This window comes from Aplidium turbinatum, chromosome 12 (assembly GCF_918807975.1).
Source record: "Aplidium turbinatum chromosome 12, kaAplTurb1.1, whole genome shotgun sequence".
Lineage (NCBI taxonomy): Eukaryota > Metazoa > Chordata > Ascidiacea > Aplousobranchia > Polyclinidae > Aplidium > Aplidium turbinatum.
Genome location: NC_137483.1, coordinates 2,689,124 through 2,708,269, shown reverse-complemented (window position 1 = coordinate 2,708,269; position 19,146 = coordinate 2,689,124). Strand labels below are relative to the sequence as shown.

General features: G+C 38.6%; 3 protein-coding genes and 1 long non-coding RNA gene across 5 annotated transcripts in view; 2 read left to right on the top strand and 2 right to left on the bottom strand.

The window, feature by feature from the left end:
- Positions 1–3,017, bottom strand: part of LOC145780924 (uncharacterized) — a 31,046-nt gene extending 28,029 nt beyond the window's left edge. The window contains exons 1-2 of one of the 2 annotated variants that reach the window (XR_014290684.1): positions 2,947–3,017; positions 1,207–1,404 (exon numbers count right to left, since the gene is read on the bottom strand). Coding sequence is in view for 1 of the 2 variants with exons in the window: in XM_082592588.1 (XP_082448714.1) it covers positions 1,207–1,404; positions 2,947–3,004 (256 nt within the window). In the remaining variant the exon portion in view is untranslated. The remainder of the gene's footprint in view (positions 1–1,206; positions 1,405–2,946) is intronic. The other variant, XM_082592588.1, reaches the window with a different exon arrangement.
- Positions 3,018–4,378: 1,361 nt separating this feature from the next.
- On the top strand, positions 4,379–9,015 carry LOC145781282 (eukaryotic translation initiation factor 3 subunit M-like). The gene is made up of 6 exons (XM_082593058.1): positions 4,379–4,393; positions 5,100–5,278; positions 5,856–5,955; positions 6,191–6,272; positions 8,151–8,355; positions 8,852–9,015. The coding sequence occupies exons 1-6, from the start codon at positions 4,379–4,381 to the stop codon at positions 8,967–8,969; spliced, it is 699 nt and encodes a 232-aa protein (XP_082449184.1). The 3' UTR covers positions 8,970–9,015.
- Positions 9,016–11,854: 2,839 nt separating this feature from the next.
- Positions 11,855–14,624, top strand: LOC145781179 (uncharacterized). The gene is made up of 4 exons (XR_014290706.1): positions 11,855–12,224; positions 12,841–13,029; positions 13,255–13,373; positions 14,347–14,624. It is a non-coding gene; the product is annotated as an uncharacterized LOC145781179 (long non-coding RNA).
- Positions 14,625–17,228: 2,604 nt separating this feature from the next.
- Positions 17,229–18,896, bottom strand: LOC145781281 (kelch-like protein 26). Its single transcript, XM_082593057.1, has one exon. It carries the CDS (start codon positions 18,894–18,896, stop codon positions 17,229–17,231), a length of 1,668 nt encoding a protein of 555 aa, XP_082449183.1.
- Positions 18,897–19,146: the final 250 nt, after the last annotated feature.

Genomic DNA, 19,146 nt, shown 5'->3' with positions numbered 1-19,146 from the left:
TTCAACGAGTAATTGGATTGTGCCTATTAAAATTTACAACGACTTCATTGATTTTAAAGTAGATACAGGAGCGGATGTTACAGTTATACCAAAAACCTTAATTAAAGATTTCCAAAAGCTTCAATTGATAAAACCTGACCAAAGGTTAGAAGGACTCGATGGACAAAGGACCCGAAGTTAGAAGGACCCGAAAGACCCGATGTGAATCAAATAATTTTTAGACAACAACATTTCAACAATCGGAAACTACATTTTTATTTAAATCTTGTTTTTTAAAAACTATTATAATGCTTCTTGACGGCAGACTGTACCACAATTCGGTAGACTACGTGTTTTGCCCATGAAACTGGGCTCTGCGGTATTGCACCACAGTTGCTGCTGTTCACTGATGCAAAGCTTTTGACCGTATTTCAAATCAAAAACGTGTCTGTAAAACCAAGGCTGCTCGAATAAAAAGTAAGCTGCTTCGTTTCTGCGAAAATTGTTGTTTTCGTTTTGATTCTTTCCCAATAGCCCCATAATGTTTATGAAAACGTTTTTTTAAATAAACTCAACTTTGTTTTGTCGTCACCTCTAAATGAAACGCGTGGTCTACACATTGCAAGATGCATTTTCAAATGAACAACTTTGTTTGGTTTTATTTTGAATTAGTTTTCAGAGTAAAAATTTTGTTGGATTTTCAGTTTGACTGAAAGACCTGAAAGACTATATTGTTTCAAACGGCCTCTGTCTCTAGGGCCAAGTTCATAATACTTAATAATTTTCCTTAAGTTTGTACAAGACCTGTCGCAACTCATACAATTTGTGTATAGACGTCACTTTTTTTAACCATGAGCAGACATAACCGAGTAACAACACAATATTGAATATTATAACAAACAAAACAGAAAACGTTCTTTCAAATATTTAGATTAGACCATATTTTTGTTATTACGGTATAGCCTGTACTGTTAAATAGCCTACATAGCCGAAAACGTTTGCTATTAGGATAGCGATTCATCACACAATAAGAAAACATGAGTAGGATATGGATAAGCTATGAATTTGTCACGGCCCTACGCTATAGCCTACTCTATATCACAAACCGACCAGAGTCCAGACTACATATCGAATTTTAGCCCCAGCTGCTCAACCAAAAGCCACAGCCTGAGCAAAGCAAAATCTCAAAAAAAACAAAATATAGCCTAAAAAAATAAATTATCTCACCAAATTGTTTCCATTTTTTTTCATATTTCTTCACTAACGTTTTGCATTTTCTGGTTTTGCTTCGTCTCGAGCAAAATGGTTTGCAGACATTGTTTATTCGACACTCCGCATCGACAGCCCTTTTATCTCTATTGTTTAAGTCATTTGCGGGACTTTCCAACCAATCCGTTATGTCACCAGTGACGTCGTCAAAAGCAGCTGTCACAGAAAAATAAAAACTTGTAATTAATAAAATTATTTTCATTACTTGCTGTCCTTGCTATCGGGCTACTCAGACACTACTTGCAAAGTGCTGCGAGCAACGCATGTCTGCAAAGGATACAGCATTATGCAAAAGCATGCACATTACCGTAGGCTATGTCTGTACTGTCATTATTCATACATTTTATTTTGTGTGTTTCAATCTACTTGTAGTGACTTTCTTCTTTTGGGCTGAAGAGAGTCATTCAAGAGAAAAAAACCGATAGCTCAGTGGAAGCGCCGGACTCAAGATCAAGCGGTGATGGTTGGGGTCTCGGGTCGTGCGCTTGAGCAACGCATTTCAGAACTGCTCTCCATTCAGTGACGTCTGGTGGATGGAATGGCTCACACACAACAACACTTCAACAACCATCATTCTGCCAATCTCGGAAACCGGCCCTGCGTCAATGGTTTAAATCCTCTACAAGTAGCCTACGCGAAGCTGTCAGGAATAACCTGTCAAAGGCTTTGTCAATCTGAGGATGAGATTCAAAACTGACCAGCCAAAATTAAGGAGTGAACTTGGCAATGCTTTCAGTTTCAGCAAAACTTACATAAATGGTGCAAAATAAAACTAATTGTTAACAGTCTGTTTATATAATAGCCTACTCTCCGCTTCAACTTCATCATTTAATCGCAATCCGTAATTTTGACATTCATTCACCGTCTGATGACGTCAGTAGCGTAGCCAAGAATTTTGAAAGGGGGGGGGTTGACGACCCAGCGGTGGGGGGTCTGGGGGGCCTCCCCCAGAAAATTTTGAAAAATTAATTTGAATTTGGTGCATTCTGAGAGCATTTTCAACAAAAATGTGGGTATGAATATTCCTGAAAAATGGTGCTGTCCGGTGGCATAAGAAAAGGATAAGATCATGTTTTCTTCGGCATTTTTCGGAAACAAACCTACGTCTCAATGTTTTCTTGTTGTTAATTCCTGGCTGAGATGTTTGGTATTGGCAAAACTCACTCTTTTAATGCAGTTTTGTTTAAAATTAGGCAATTTTTGTTAGACTGGAAGCATCATTCTCAAGCATAAAGAGACTGAAAGCATCATTCTCAATATCGTGACGTCACACACGTGCCAAAGGGGGGGGGGGTTGTAACCCCCAACCCCCCCCCCCCCCCCCTGGCTACGCCACTGGCTGACGTCGAATAAATCTAAAAACCACAGATTTTGTTGACTGAGAACAAATGATTTAAAAAAATTAATTCAGTCAACCCTACTCCCTACTGGCGTTAGGCCTATACCCCAGTACATAAGCAATTAAGCATTCGATTATACGAGTGACTAAAGGAACAGCAAAATTAAACGGAGTCGCCTCGACTCCCGTAGTGTAAGGCAACGCACTTCAAGGAGCCATATTTAATCGATTAAGAAAATCTAAGCAGGTTTACGAAGCCAAGAAGGAAAGGAAACCGGCAATTATTCGCTGATTTAGTATTGAAATATCTACAGTAGTTTAAAGTATTATGTTTTAAAAACATAAAACATTCTACTTACTTCCACAAGTGCAGCTGAAGTAACAAAGCAAACAAAACGATACCAAAAGAAGCTGCATTTTTGAGACCAAATTATTATTATTCCCCAATCAAGTTTGTAGCTTAAATGAATTAAACTGCTTTCCGTGGCGTTGTTCTAGCGTCTATAAGCAACCTAAATTTTTACTATGATTTATAATTTATAGAGGAAAGATTTTTGTTTCAACCAAAGGAAGTATAAAATTGAATGTTCTTTGGCTTCTCACAAGGAAGTCCGGGATTCGTGATCCTTAGTTTCCTTATTCCAGTTTTGATTTGTATCCCAAATCAATTGAAATCAATGAAGATTTAAAACACAGCGGTTTCGTTGAACCCCAAATTTTCGCCGAATCACAAAAACAAGAATCTACCACATTTAGTAGTAATGCATTACTGTATTAATAAGACTTCTGTTGTTGTTTTTCTGAGACCAATAGTGAGATTCGAGGCTTTGTCTAGGAATCAGCAATTCGCATGTCACGTTTGTATGCAAGCCGGTTTCGTTTTTCTGTTTTATTATCCACAAGAATAGAAAACGCAAGCTCGCATAAATAAATGGTTACGAATGGCATGAGAACTTCAAGGGCAACTTTTGTAATAAGAGGATAACTTTCAATTTGTTGGCACCAAAACGTTTGAAGATTTGTTGTATTGAAGTTTCTTTTTTGCACCTCGCTTTCTTGAAGCTCGATAATGTCAACCAAGTATGGACTGTTTATATCTACTGTTGCAGTATCATAAGCAAATGGTTTTGACGTAGGCTTATCCAGTACCCATGCTGGAAACTGCGTTTGTTCAGAAAAGTAGTAGGCTACTGAGTTTCATCAATCAATCATTTTATTTTTCGTCATTAACGCGTCCTGGACGAAAACGATACTACTAACTACAATACTGTAGTCGATTATAGACCTACCAGCGCGTAATAAACGGGAAAAGATGGCAAAACCTTGAAAGTTAGCAAAGCCGCACTGCACATAATTCTCTAACCACTTTCTTTTTTTGGCAGCCATGTTAGGCTGAAGTTAAACAACAGATGAACATAATAAACAACATATTATGCCTGGCGCATGAAATGAACACTGTTAGAAGTGTGCTGTCTTCGTGCTTACTTTTATAATTCTTTATTATTAAATATGTTACATTAAAAAAGGTTACATTTAAAAAGGTGTGGCAATCATGAGCCTTTCTTTTTTTAAGCATAAATATCTGTGTCTTAATACAGTGAAGAAAAAATCTAGGCCTACCGGTCGGATACTGACTGATGGCTGACTACTGAACACTACCGCCAGTCAATACAAAGCCTTAAGCAAACCTGCCTACAAAAAAAGTACAAATACAGTAAAGAGTAGGCTAAAAAATTTTCTTCAATTTGCTTACAAAAAAGAATTTTCTTAAAAATTGAAAATAGAACTAACATGCAAAAAGAAAACGTGAGGAAGTTCATGTTTTGAGGAAATCAAGTTTTTCTTAGGGATCGTTTTTGCAATGTTGCGTAATATATAATATATATTTTTGCATTCTGTGTTACATGCAGATGGCACAATTACATCACGCGTCAAACACACAGATGTTTATTAAGCATCACGTAAGCTGCCATCAAGTTTCGGCTGGACAATATTTTCCAAAAATATTCGCTGATATACCAGTATTCAGTAGGCCGTGTGTTAATGTTTGAAAGGACGTTCGCGCCGAACTCCTGAAACAGCTTTGTCGAACCCCAGGGGCTCGATCGAACCCTGGTTAAGAACCACTGCTTTAGGGTATTAACCGTATTATTTTATTCAGATAACCGTATTTAACCGTATTATTCAGATAACCGTTATATTGCCGTATAGGTAGGTACTTGGTAGTTAGCCGGTTTCATGGCCATGTTGTGAGATCCCTAGTTCGACGTTTCGACGTTCGAAGTTCGTTCGACGCCGGTTTAACATTATGTGGCTGTGTCTTTGGCAAGACACTTAAAGACATGCCATTGATAACGGAGTGGCACCCCGACTGCAGCCCTTGATTTTACTTATGATTATGAACAGAAAGCTGCTCTAGACAAAAATACCTCCGGCCCTTTACGACTATGGCCTGCTGAACCGAAGGTTGTTTAGCTTGGCTAGCACTGAACCGTGTTTGTTGAACTTCTAGATTGAAACTTGGCTTGGCTGGTGGAAGGTGGGCAGTGACAACAGACACAAGCTACTGCGGGTGCTTTATGAGGCATTCATCAACTGTGGAATGTCTAATGAGGCGGCTGAGGTCATGATTAAAGTCTTGGAAAGTTATACTCCAGAAAACGCTAGCCAAGCACGCGAGGATGCTGTCCGGTATGTGGCATATGCCTCAGTTGCGTTATTGACTCATCATAACGACACTTGTGACGTAATAGATTTCTAACCGCAATTGAAGTTGCGGTTCCTTATACTGTATTCGAAATTATTTGTTAGCACGCTGGTTATGTACATCGTACATGTATTCAATCCGTATCGGCTTTCCAAGTATATCCCGAAGTTCCATGTACACAGGAATGGGCTTCCTGGTGCGTTCCAGGAGAGACCAATTACGAATAATTGCATGTCACTAGCGGAATAACACATCATAAACTTTCAGGCTTGTAAAGCTTTATTTTGAAATGAATGTACTCACTTTGTAGTGTGAGTTTGTATCTCAGTTATGACCTTTATTTATTACACTATTCTTCAATGTCCCATCCCTTTTGAAATATGTTAATAGTATTTTCATGGTAGGTTTACTTTAGGATGAATTTGCTTTCTCCACCCAGTCAATTCCTATGGACCATCACATTTTCGTTAAATACATACAGTATCATTGTTTGATGATGATAAGATTGAGGGCTTCTGTTGCTTGCTGTATATTTGTGTTGTCACATTATATGCCATGCAGGTGCATCACGCGCGCCCTGTCTGACCAGAATACCTTCTTGTTCGATCACTTCCTCACTTTGAAGGCCGTCAAGTTCCTTGAAGGGGAACTCCTTTATGACGTAAGTCGTGACGCAACGCACGAAACTGTTATTTTTAAACTTTAATGTAATATTCTTCAAATCTTTTATTGAACCACTGAAATTTCATAATGAATGTGTTTTCTCAAATAAACTTCGTAATCTACGGAACATGAAGTTCGCACTTATCGTACAACTGTGATATCAAAGTTTAACAGGATAATGTTCCTTCAAGCGTTATGTTCGTTGTGATAATGAATTTCTTATTCAATTTCAGCTTCTCAATATCTTTGTAAGCGGAAATGTTCAAGATTATGAAGAATTCTACAAGAACAACAACCAGTTTGTTGATTCCCAGGGCCGGATTTAGCCTAAGTGCTGCCCTAGGCAGATGAGAAAAATGCCGCCTCCCAAAAAAATTTTTGATGGTGATTTTCGATTTTTCGATACAACACAGGCACTGGTTCTCATTTGTCCTCAATGCCGCCATTTTTATAAAACTTCATAAAACTAAAGTTCTTTCGTGTACTAGTCTTACTTTTTGGCTTGTTTACATACTTTAAGCATCAAGGCAAGTAAGCTACACAAAATAGCCTGCAACTTTTCCATCAACCTAACAGTGACTAAAAACATTTTTTCTAGGCTCCTTCAAATTTACTAACAGTGAAACAAACCAAACAAAGATTAATAAAAATTGCACAGACAAAGCCTAGTCCTCCATACTAAGCGAGACAGATAACTAAAAGAAGCGCTAAGCAGCACATATTGTTGAAAACCAATCAAGCGTGAAGTACTCTAGGGGCGATGACTTGCCGCAGTTTTTTTTTTTTTTATGTATTTATCCTGCATTGCGGGAAAGCGGACTTGAGCGCTATGCATCGGTGTACGCCTTCCGACGTACACCTGACCCACGCTGCAGCCGACGACAATGTCTGTTTCCGGTTGTCTACTCTACTTATGACTTAAATTTGGTACTACCCATTACTCGAAATCGATCACTGGGTAGAGGCAATTATCGTAAAGTTTCTTGCCCAGAGAAGCAACAGCAGGTGCGGGTGGCTGGAGTCGAACATGCAGGCTTTCGACTGCGAGCCCAACGCGTTTATAAATGTGTGTGATGTGATAACATATTTATTAATTGCTATATATCTGATTATATCTGTTGTGAATTATTATATTCACATACAGTATTATCAATGTAATATATTCGTAGGCTATATTTTGCCGCCCCCAATAATTTGCCGCCCTAGGCAACTGCCTACTCTGCCTACTGGTGAATCCGGCCCTGTTGATTCCTTGGGTGAAAAATTCTATTTGGAGTAGGTTTCTAAACCGTAGTTTTGACACCGTGTTTTCATCGACGAAGCAACATTATATGCATCGCGCTGTTGCAACTCAGCATAGTATTAAGATCTTTAAATGATTACCCAACAGATTTCCTGCCCTAACGTTTCAGTCAGAGATTGAATCTCAGGTTTGAAATTTCCCGGGGTGTACCTAATTTCAGTTAACCTCACAACAATCACTCAAGTTTCAAATCATCATCTCAACCAACGCTTCAAGACAACTTTCCACTTTCACTTTACTACGCGGAAGAGATCGGAAGATCGAAACACTGGCCTTTGTCCGTAGTTACTTTTCATAATGTCTTTTTCTGTCAATAATGTCTTTTTAGACATTACTTTTAAAGAAATAAAAAAGAGTCAAAAGGCATGTAAATTTCACTCTGTGTGGAGCTACATGTACTTGAGAGGTTAACTGTTATTTTTTTATTCACTTGTTGATTCATTAATATCAGTTTGTATCCTCTGTGGATCCTTCTCTAGTATCATGGGCCAATCCTATAGATGTTTGCTGGTACACCCCTTCATTTTCTTTGAATTTTTGTACCTAATTTCATTGGCGTTTCGTTTTCGGTTTCACAAAGAATAACTAACTCTGAAATAATTTTTTAAAAGTCTTGAGTGATCTTGAAAGCATAGAATTGTAATCACTAAGTATCGCAAATGTGGAGTCTTTTGATGCTTCATTAACACCATGCGCGCGCACTATTTGTGGTGAAAAATATGGCTGATATACGCTATTGTGATCTAGTCAGCACACATACTTAGTGTCAGCAGACTCAGCTCTTTACTGAGCTTTCTTGCATCGCATGGGCTATTTTCGAGTTCAGACATAGTTCCATATTTGTTGCGAATGCGCATTGGTCGTTAATTTATCGCCGGATTTCTCCTCAGGATTGTCTCATGAAAGCAACCTCAACAAGGTGAAACTGCTGACCCTTATTGACTTGGTTGGCGACACGCATGACATCACCTTCGATGACGTCATCGAGCGCTTGGGCATCGGCGAGGATGACGTTAAGGAGTTCATCATCGACGCGATCCAGAGGAAGTTGATCCGTGGAAGGATCGATGAGATTAACAGGAAAGTCATCGTGAGGTGAGATACGGGACGTGCTTTCCTTTAAATAGATGTTCAAATCCCATGCGGCACCTCACAGGGGATCAGCATCATCAGGTTGCGGTTGAAAGGCTATCACCCGAGGTCAAAGTTCATTGTTGAGTTAAAGCGATGTGCCTGTAGACACAGATACGAAATGTAAAGGGAATTCTCATTCTTCATGCCAATCAGCAAAGATGAAAAGATAAGGTTCTCATTATATCAAGCTGTAGGCAATAATCAAGTAGAATACAAGTAAGACAGCCAGCTTCTACACACAAATATGTAACACCACATTTGGCTGCACATAGGTAGAGGTGAAAGCAAGAAAATGGCATCATAATGTTTGAACAACTTCCGCAAAACGTGTGATTGAAATTACATTTTATGGTAATTTGTCTCTGGCAGAAATAGTCTGTGTTTGTATATCTGTTGCAAAACACTAACGTAATTATAACAATTTTTTGTATTTTTATGCGACACTTTGTCTTTGCAGCCAAGCATGCCAGCGCACATTTGGGAAGGCACAATGGCAACAACTTGGTAACCGATTACAGATATGGAAAGATAATTTGAAAAAGGTCAATGACCGACTTCGCACTGTTCAAGCATGAAGCGATTGAAGGTTACTCAAGGTCATTCCCGGATGAGGCACGTTTATTGGGGGTTATTATGGAGCATGGAGGCTGATCAATCATCCTTTTAAAGTTGATCTTAAATAAAATACAAAAACTGTAAAGTAGATGTTGCATGGTTTGAAGTCAGGTTCCCAGCAAACATTGATTGCTGGGCCAGCGTCGGCTATATGCTGGGTATGTTGGCACAAGGCTGGCAATTTTGTCCAACATTTTGCCAACATTGCCAACATTACGCCAACAATTTCAATACTTCTTATTATGCGTTCAAAAAGGTCTTAAAGATTTTGTTTCAGGTTTATTTGTTTTAAACTGTAAAAATACTAACACAAACCTCTTTTCATGTGGTATTGCTTCAAAACACAGTTGTGTGATTGGCTAACATCGGTCAGAAGCATTGCCAGTGTTGTGCCAATTCATAACAATTTCGGTGTTTTCTTCAAAATTATGCAAATGTAATACCATCATTTTGCTACAATTTTACATTTTAATAATAGGCTATCAATGCTGTTATTATTTTCTGATACCGTACAAGTATACTATGAATACTTAAGACCAGCGTTGGTCAGAAGGGTAGCCAACAGTTTGCCAACAAAGTAGTTTCATTTTAGTTTGTTTATGCCAAACTGAGCAGAGGTCTAGAAAAAGGCTGGAGCAACAAAACGCGAACGCGATAACGTGCTTGATGTTTAAACTTTAAACAGTTTAAACTTTCCATTAGCCCTACACGTTTCCACAAAATAAACAATTGCAATGTCGGCTATATGCTGGATGTGAGGGCACAAGATTGGCAATTATGTCCAACATTTTGCCAACAATACGCCATCAATTTCAATAACTTATTTCTTATCATGCGTTCAAAAAGGTCTCAAAGATTTTATTTCAGGTTTATTTGTTTTAATCTTTAAAATTACTAACACAAACTTCTTTTCATGTGGTATTGCTTCAAAACACAGTTGTGTGGTTGGCTAACATCGGTCAGAAGCATTGCCAGCGTTGTGCCAATTTACAACAATTTCGGTGTTTTCTTTAAAATTATGCAAATGTATAGGCCTACCATGATTTTGCTACAATTTTACATTTTAATAATAGGCTATCAATGCTGTTATTATTTTCTGATACCGTACAAGTATACTATGAATATTTAAGACCAGCGTTGGTCAGAAGTGTAGCCAACAGTTTGCCAAGTTTGTTTATGCCAAACGGAGCAGAGGTCTAGAAAAAGGTAGGAGCAACAGAAACGCGAACGTGATTCCGTGCTTGATACTGAAACAGTTTAAGTTTCCATTTGCCCTACACGTTTCCACAAAATAAACAATTGCAATGTCGGCTATATGCTGGATGTGAGGGCACAAGATTGGCAATTATGTCCAACATGTTGCCAACAATACGCCATCAATTTCAATAACTTATTTCTTATCATGTGTTCAAAAAGGTCTCAAAGATTTTATTTCAGGTTTATTTGTTTTAATCTTTAAAATTACTAACACAAACCTCTTTTCATGTGGTATTGCTTCAAAACACAGTTGTGTGGTTGGCTAACATCGGTCAGAAGCATTGCCAGCGTTGTGCCAATTCATAACAATTTCGGTGTTTTCTTTAAAATTATGCAAATGTATACCATGATTTTGCTACAATTTTACATTTTTATAATAGGCTATCAATGCTGTTATTATTTTTTGATACCGTACAAGTATACTATGAATAGTTAAGACCAGAGTTGGTCAGAAGTGTAGCCAACAGTTTGCCAAGTTTGTTTATGCCAAACGGAGCAGAGGTCTAGAAAAAGGTAGGAGCAACAAAACGCGAACGCGATAACGTGCTTGATACCGAACCAGTTTAAAGTTTCCATTCGCCCTACGCGTTTCTACAAAATAAACAATTGCAACGTTGGCTACTTTATTTCAGCTTCACTGGATTTATTCTTTGAAAATATTAATAGCCAACAATAAAATGACTCTTTAACTAAATGACTCATGTGGTTTAGTGGAAAAACACAGTTTCTTTCGCATACCGTATTCTTGTACCAACAACGCCATGATAAAAATCGTTTGTTCATATTCAATTGCTTCAGATAATTTAGTGCAATAAATGTCTTGTGATTCAGAGAACACTTCCAGAAAGTTTAGGCTTTGGCGCCTCCAATACCCAACTAGCATAATCCGTTCTGTTTACATTGATTCAACGTCTGCAGATTCAAGTTGCCAGGTCTTCATTTTTTTCTTATGTTCAACAAAAGCTTTTTTAATTTTTAAGTTTAACTATACTAAAATGTTTTGTAATATTTTTGAAAACATTTTTTCAGGACTAACCTCAAAATTTGCGTGCAGTTCAAGAAAATTTAAAACAACTTGTAAGCTTAATCGAATTCACTTGTTGATGTTTAGTAGCGCTCGACACAGCAGCATGATTGTGGTGATCATGTAATCATTGAGTTGCGGCTGCACTGCCGCCGCGCTGCTGACTTGTCTGCAGACGCTGAATCAATGTAAAAAAAAATCGATTGATGCAGTATCACTTGTTGATTTTGTTCTGAGAGCAGTCTCGCTCACTGTCTGATTTTGACCACGTGGGTGAGATTCTCGTGTCGCCAACAAAGGGGCGTCTTTACTTTAAATGTAGCAAAGCTTGCACAATAGGCCAGCTTCAGGAGCAGTCATGTTGCGTCGAAATCTCTCCTCAATTTCTTGAAGCGAGATTTCACAAAACGATTGCTACTTTTACTTTCAACGATCCGGCAAATCGTTTTTTCTACTCCCGCGGTGCATAGAACAACACTGCAGGCACAATAATTGTTGTGAAAACTCCATTATGACGTCACTACTTCAAACTTTGACTGGGCAATATGACGCGTTGAAGTGAAAGAGGCAACAAAGCTTTAGAATGCGGCGATGTGTTATATCAACGTGAGGAGATGCAATTTAGCAGAAGAACTTGGTTTGTTTTGATGAAGGAAGACAGAGGCCATGACTTAATCCTTTGCTAAAGGGATTATGACGTCACTCGATTCACTTCGACTGTTCAAGCATGGCGGTTGTGCTCAATACACAATTACGTGGAGAGCCGAAAGCACAATGCTTATGTGAACAGCGCTAAGAGGAATTTTCGCTTCTTGCATCGAAAATATAAAAAATCGAATTCAATTGAGATAGGCCTATTACGGCCGAAAGAAGTTTTAGAAATGATCAAAATGAAACTATAAGAATGACTTACGACAATGTTTATGAAAACCTGGTAAGTGAATGTCTTTTATTCATTGAACCTGAAATAATTGTGTAAAGTCGTTTTTGTCACTAGGCTACGTTTACACAATTTAAAGAAAGTTATAAAACTCAATTTAGAGAAAGTTATAAAACTCAATGACCAATGGAAAACATTCATATGAAATATTCTCGTGACAAATTTAGTGCCAGTGCTTTTAGATGAGTGCTAAGAAGATATCAGCAAAGTAGCAGAGCTTGTGATGTCCCACAACATGTGTAGGGTTCTGCTCAATCTTTGATTTTGCTGCTCCGGCAGTGTTTGCCTGACTGCTTGAATGTGTTTGTATTTTTATGTCGTGTGGATAGGTCTGTGATGGTTGTAGAGTATTTGCAAATGTAGCTTTCATTGCCGTCAACTGAATAATAATAATAATAACATGTTTTATTTTGCGCCCATTGCGACAACATGGCCTACAGTAGCCTACACTGCGACCTACATACGCAACAAAACAGACGACTGGAATCCCAAAATAAACTTTAAACGTTGGCTGTCATTTGTAACAGTCGAAAATGTCTGTAACAAGTGCTGAAGCTTTTTAATATGATGGATGAAACCCCTGTCATTACATTCGATTTACATTTTGCAGGTAGCAAATTTAAGTCAAGCTGTTGGCAAAAATGCAAGCGATTGTATCAGTGGACTTATTACCAACTATTATTATCGAACACAACACAGTTCAAAGCATGTCGAGAAAAAAGAAAGGAAAAAAAAAACGTCGTGAAGTCTAAGCACTCGTTTGATTGTTCAAAAAAGAATCTGAAAAAGATTGTTCTTGGTGAGTACGGATAAATGTTTTTACTACGACTAAATGATTATGTCATAACTATGCCATTTTGTTCTTTTGATTAATGTATGATGTAATTGTGAAGAGTATTGAGTAATGTATGAAAATGTTTTAGTGGTGTATTTGCAGTGATGTGAACAACGAACATGGTGGTTAGTAGGCTATGTCGGCATTTATATACTGATTTAACATTTCTTTTTTTACTTTCATGATTAGACATGGTGATGGCGCACGACAAAGCTGCTGCCGTGCAGCAAATTGATGAAGAGTTTCAGAGTGATTTCGAAATTGGAAGGACAGGCAAGGTGGCTGAAAACGGCAAAAACTAACTTTTGGTGAGCTTGTTATATGTTTGAAAGACAACAGCGCATGTGTTGCTTTAGTTGTTGAATAACTACTGTACACGCAATTAGAATGTATTGGAACTTGATTATTGCTCTGCGTGGCGCAGAATCGAATGATAAGTTTTTTGTCACGCACGTTGGAGAGAGGGATATTACATTGATATTGCAGATTGTCAATTAACTTCGTAGTATCCTGAACGACAACTGATCAAAATCCTACACAGTGGCGTAGCCAGAAAAATGTTTTGGGGGGGCCAAATATTTGATGAATTGAAGAGAACAACAAAGTGTTTGATTTAAAGCCATCGCCACTTGATGTGCAGTGGCGTATCCTGGTGGGTTGAAGCAATAAAACTGGTAGCGGGGTTAGAGCGTGCCGAAGGCACGCGTATTCTAAGGGGGTCCGGGGGTATGCTCCCCCGGAAAATTTTTGAAAAATTACACTCAAATAATGGATTATAGCGCTTTCTGAAAACACTTTTAGGGTAATATTTGTATGAAATTTATTAGCAGATAAACAGCTATTAACTTATTAAAGATAGCTCTTACACACGAACTGGCAAAAACTGCGGCTAAATTAGAGAACACCAAAAACACAGCTAAACAAAAACTCAATAACTACACAAAAGCCCAACAGAGTAAGCCATTCTGAAATTGCTTCCACAAATTAGTTCAAAGAAATGTAAATCGCGTAAATTTTGGGCGATTTACGATTTGGAAAATTTATTGGTGTCTTTCTGTGTGTCTAAAACAAGTCCTTGGGGGTGTTAATAGCCAGATCTCTTGGAAAACGATATAAATTTCTACAAACTTTATTGCATTTTCAACAAAGGGCTCAACTTCGGAATCCAAAGTTTGAAAATTTGGGGGGGCATGGCCCCTTTTGCCCCCCTGGTTACGCCTATGATTCCTACACTGTTGCCAAACAGCCCTCTTGATTTAAATATTTTTGTTTCATTCGCAGGAATTCACAATGATAAAGATACACAAGAAAAAGCTGCTGATGTGCAATGAATCTCCATCTGTCAATACGATTTGATGTGGCTTGTTTCTAATAAATGTGAAAATATACGAAGCTCGGCTGTTACTTTGCTTTGTCACAAAGGGAGAAGTGTTGCTTATAAATCCGTGTTGCTGCTGTTCTTTCGCCCAAGGATTAGCTAGGTTCAACAATAAACTTTTGGTGATGAGCGAGGTTTAAGTACAGAGACGTTTGGCAAATGTAGATGCCAATGCTGTTCAGATGTTTTATGCACCAGCTTGCTTCGCATGGCCAACCTTGGTCAAAGCGCGGGCATCACAATAGTCAATAGATCAGATGAAGCAGCATCATGGTGCATAAAAGTCAACCAGAATTTAGGCGCCAGATGAAGCAAAATGGTGCACAAGCCATCTTGCCAACGTTGGCCAGATACAAATGCCAACGTTGGCAAGATGAAGCAAAATGGTGCATAAAACATTTTGCCAACGTTGGCAAGATACAGAAGCCAACGTTGGCTAGATGCAGAAGTCGACGTTGGCTAGATGCAGACGCCAACGGTGGCAAGATGCATACGCCAACGCTGGCCAGATGCATCCAAATGGTGCATAAAACATTTTGCCAACGTTGGTAAGATGCAGAAGCCAATGTTGGCTAGATGCAGAAGCCAACGTTGGCAAGATGCAGAAGCCAGCGTTGGCAAGATGCAGACGCCAACGCTGGCCAGATGCATCCAAATGGTGCATAAAACATTTTGCCACCGTTGGCAAGATGCAGAAGCCAATGTTGGCAAGATGCAGAAGCCAGCGTTGGCAAGATGCATAATCCAATGTTGGCAAGATGCAGAAGCCAACGATGGCAAGATGCAGACGCCAACGCTGGCCAGATGCATCCAAATGGTGCATAAAACATCTTGCCAATGTTGGCGTCTGCATCTTGCCAATGTTGCGGCCAACTTCTTGCCAATGTTGCCCCAACAATCAATGTTTACTGGGATTGTACAGAAGCAAATATTTAGTCACGTTGTAAGCGAGAAAGCAAATTTCGTAACTCGGTTTAATTGTCGTAGGCTGCCTCTTCAATTTAGGAGGTATGGCAAAATTGAACTTTAAAAAAATATAGTTAACGTTCTTATAACCTGTTAAGTCCGCCCTGTTAGCTCAGTGGTTATGCGCCCAGCTCAAGATCACCCGGCGCTTGTTCGACTCTCGGGGTAGGGATTGTAGATCATAGGGATGCGAAACTTCATCCGCTTTTGGCTTATCCGCAATACTAGAAGGGTTACGTTCTTTTGTAATTTACAAAATATTTTACTTTTTATGGGTTATATAAGAAGAGTGAAGTTGGTTTTAAAGTAATTTAAGGTTTTTAGTTGAAAGCAAGCCAGCAGTAAAGCGTAAAAAAAATGTCAAATTGGCAATTGACCCTTCTAATGTTGAAGGAACAACGGAGTTGCGCGTCCCGTAATGTACCGTCCCTACTCTCGGGGTGTGCGCTTGAGCAACGCATTTTCAGGACTGCTCTCCATTCAGCGGTAGCCTACCTAGTAAATGGAATAATTCCCCGGAAACAACACTTCAACAATCGGAACTTCAATCTGCCAATCTCGGTAACCGGCTTTGCGTCAAGAGCCTCTACAAATATGCGAAACTACCAGGAATAACCTGTTCAAGGCTTTGTCAGTCCGAGGATAAAGATTCAAAACCAACCAACCATGTTCTTTCTACTTAATCCCAAATGAAATCGTAGTGTAAAGTGCAGTAATTCTTGCAGTGCAGACTTACAACAATTTTTCTTCAAAGAACTCCGGTCCTTATCCCGAATTACCAGACTAGATGAGCGATACATGCTTATAACGGCAAATGTATAAATGAGACAAAAATTAGGCGAAGTAAAATCATAACAAAGATGAAGTGATTGTTAACGTGCATAGGCATGGTGATCACCACAGCGAGGGAACAAATTGTGTTGAAATTAAAAAATTTAAAATAAAAAAATTACGTAGAACATTGAAGGTGAACAAAAAGCCAATGAGAAATAAGACTTACCGTAAAACCTCTATTTGAGCGCCACCTCTATTTGAACGCCACCTCTAATAGAACGCCACTTTGCCGTGTTGCCAATCCTGGGGCCTGACAGGTTGCTTCAATTTTAAACTAAAAACAAACGAATTTTAAACTAAAAATTACCTGTATATACCGGTAAATGTGTTTGGTGTTTTTTCTTTTCATTGATAAACTTTATTTCAAAATTCTGACCAGCTAGTCGAAAAGTAGAGCGCCAACCTCTAATTGAACGTCACCTCTAATAGAACGCCACTTTTAAACAAGAGTTGAAAAATAGAGCGCCATGGCGGTGAAATAGAGGTTTTACGGTAATTTGAAAAGTCCTGTACACACAAAACGAAGGAAAAATTCTACGAAATGGAACTAAAGACAGACAAAAAAGTTCAAACATAAGTTATCCTACACTTTCATTTTCTTTATAAAGCTTACCGTATGTCATACAAACATGGCAAAAGTGAATGTGGTTGTAGCCTAAGTTTGTTTGTGCGCATTACTCTTCAAAGCGACAAGGGCACATTTTCTGTGAGGGTTTTAGCCGATTATATGTCGCAGTGGGAACATTAGTTTTCGTAAAACTAGAAGATTAGGCCTTACTGTTGAAAACCTTAGGAATTAGACACAATGTAGCCTAGCCTGCTCATTAAAAAGTGACTGCCCCTCACTCAAAGCAGTTCTCATTCCATGAGTGAGAATGAATCAAAGCGAAACACAGGGTTCTCCTTTTTTGCATGCAAAGTCAGTCAATAACAATAAACTATGGTTCACATGCCCATGAACGTTTCAAGAATGATAAACATATATTTACACCACTACCACTGAATGAAGTTGAAGACTGTGGTTAATTGTTTTAACAATCCTCCACTTGTCATTCAACGGATCATAGCACTCTATTTCTCTAATCACTTCACCGTTCCCATCCAGCCCTCCGACCACGACTATTTCTCCTCGCAGCAAGCAGGCCGAACAACCAGAGCGTTGGAAATTCATGTCGCTGGCGTATGTCCATTCATCTTTCCTAAGATCATATTTTTCAACACTTTTCAAACGAGTTCCATCATCAATTCTTTTTCCAATTGCATAAATAAAACCATCACAGTAAACCGCTGCCAACCATCCTCGTGGTGTTTGCATTGGCTTTATCCCTTTCCATCCCTTTTCACCAATTCTCAGGCGAACAACTGATGACAAGAACTTGTCACCGTGGAGTCCACCAAGGGCATACAGGTGATTTTTCCACGCAACAAGAACATTTGCAGACAAAGTGTGTGACAATGCTGGTATTTCTTGCCATGAATTGGAAACTGGTGAGTAACATTCAGCGGATTTATGACCAAAACCATCAACAACAATCAAATTTCCATCAAGAACAGTGGCACCAAATCCAGCTCTTTCCGAGTGCATTGGCTTTGCTTCTTCCCATTGCAGCTCTGCCGCAGTTAGGTTCAGTCTACAGACGGATGATGTTTGATTGCGTAATGTTGATGATCCTCCCATATAATACAAATTATCGTTCATTTTGACTGCACAGCCTCTACTACGACCAATTGGAAGATCTGGATAATATTTTGCATCTTCTTCCATGCAAGTGTAAACTTCTGTAACTACATTCATACTATATTTTCCACCCAAAGATAAGATTCTTGTGCCACCACCAAGTTCTCTCCATTTTGATGACCTTAAGTGAAAGGAAAACGCATTCAGCAACATCTTTGAGCAAGCAACATCATTTACAATCATAGCTTCCTTTTTTGCAACTTCCAAAAATTCAGAAGGAAGACGATCAAAGTTGATGAGCTGTAGCAAGTCGGGTAAGCTTTTAAGTCTGCTTTCTTGGTCATGTTTTGTCCAATTGATTATGGCTTTGTATAGTGACGTCATTTCCGTTTTCCTTTCAGTTTGTTCCCGGATGCAAGCTGCCAGTTCTTTCCCGGTCAAGTTTTTAAATTCAAGAGTGGTTGCCACTTGGTCGATGTTGTCAGAAATTACTTGAAGAACATGAGTTTTTAAGGAAGTGTTTTGATAGTGATTAGCTATGTTTAGAATCACAAAACAACTAGAAGGATTAACAGCTTCTGCAAGAAACTCAAAGCAAAACTCCCTGACATCGTTTATTTGTAGGTAGTCTGATGCTGAGAGCAAATCACAAACATTCTCCTTACTGATTTCAATGTTTCCTGTGTAAATGAAGTCGATGAGATCCAACATCGAACATGAATTTACGGAAGTGATATTTACCGAGCGTTGATATTTCTCCTTCATTTCAACTTTAAACATTTTCTCAAAGTAACCAGAATAGCAAGACAACACCAACTTGTTTGCAGGAAACTGTGAGCTTTCGGTACATATCACAACATCATGAAAAGACTTGAGATGCCTGTTATCGTTTGCATATTCAATCAGACTTGCAATTTCTGTTCTTTTGCGAGAAGTGCTTGTCAGATTTGTTTTTCCGCTTATTGTGAATGACATTATCAAAGAATTTTTTGTAACCTATTCAGTTGTATCTGTGATAGTCTTTATGCACATACGCATATAATCTAAACATTAAATCAAATATAGTTATTACTATCTGAATGCTTAACAGCCTGTTTCACCTATACGGATCATCAAAAGTTATTATTCAAATAGAATCTATTTGATTCTATTTAAATGATTATATTATATATTACTGCAGACAGTGCACACCGTTTCGACCTCCCGGTCTCATCGGTGCAGTAGT

What these genes read in the sequence shown, in the direction of transcription:
- LOC145781282 (XM_082593058.1), top strand. An exon ending in AAGGGGAACTCCTTTATGAC is followed by an intron (nt 5,956 to 6,190) that starts GTAAGTCGTGAC and finishes ATTCAATTTCAG; the next exon opens with CTTCTCAATATCTTTGTAAG. An exon ending in AACAGGAAAGTCATCGTGAG is followed by an intron (nt 8,356 to 8,851) that starts GTGAGATACGGG and finishes TTGTCTTTGCAG; the next exon opens with CCAAGCATGCCAGCGCACAT.
- LOC145781281 (XM_082593057.1), bottom strand. Translation starts at nt 18,896, where the DNA reads ATGTCATTCACAATAAGCGGAAAAACAAATCTGACAAGCACTTCTCGC.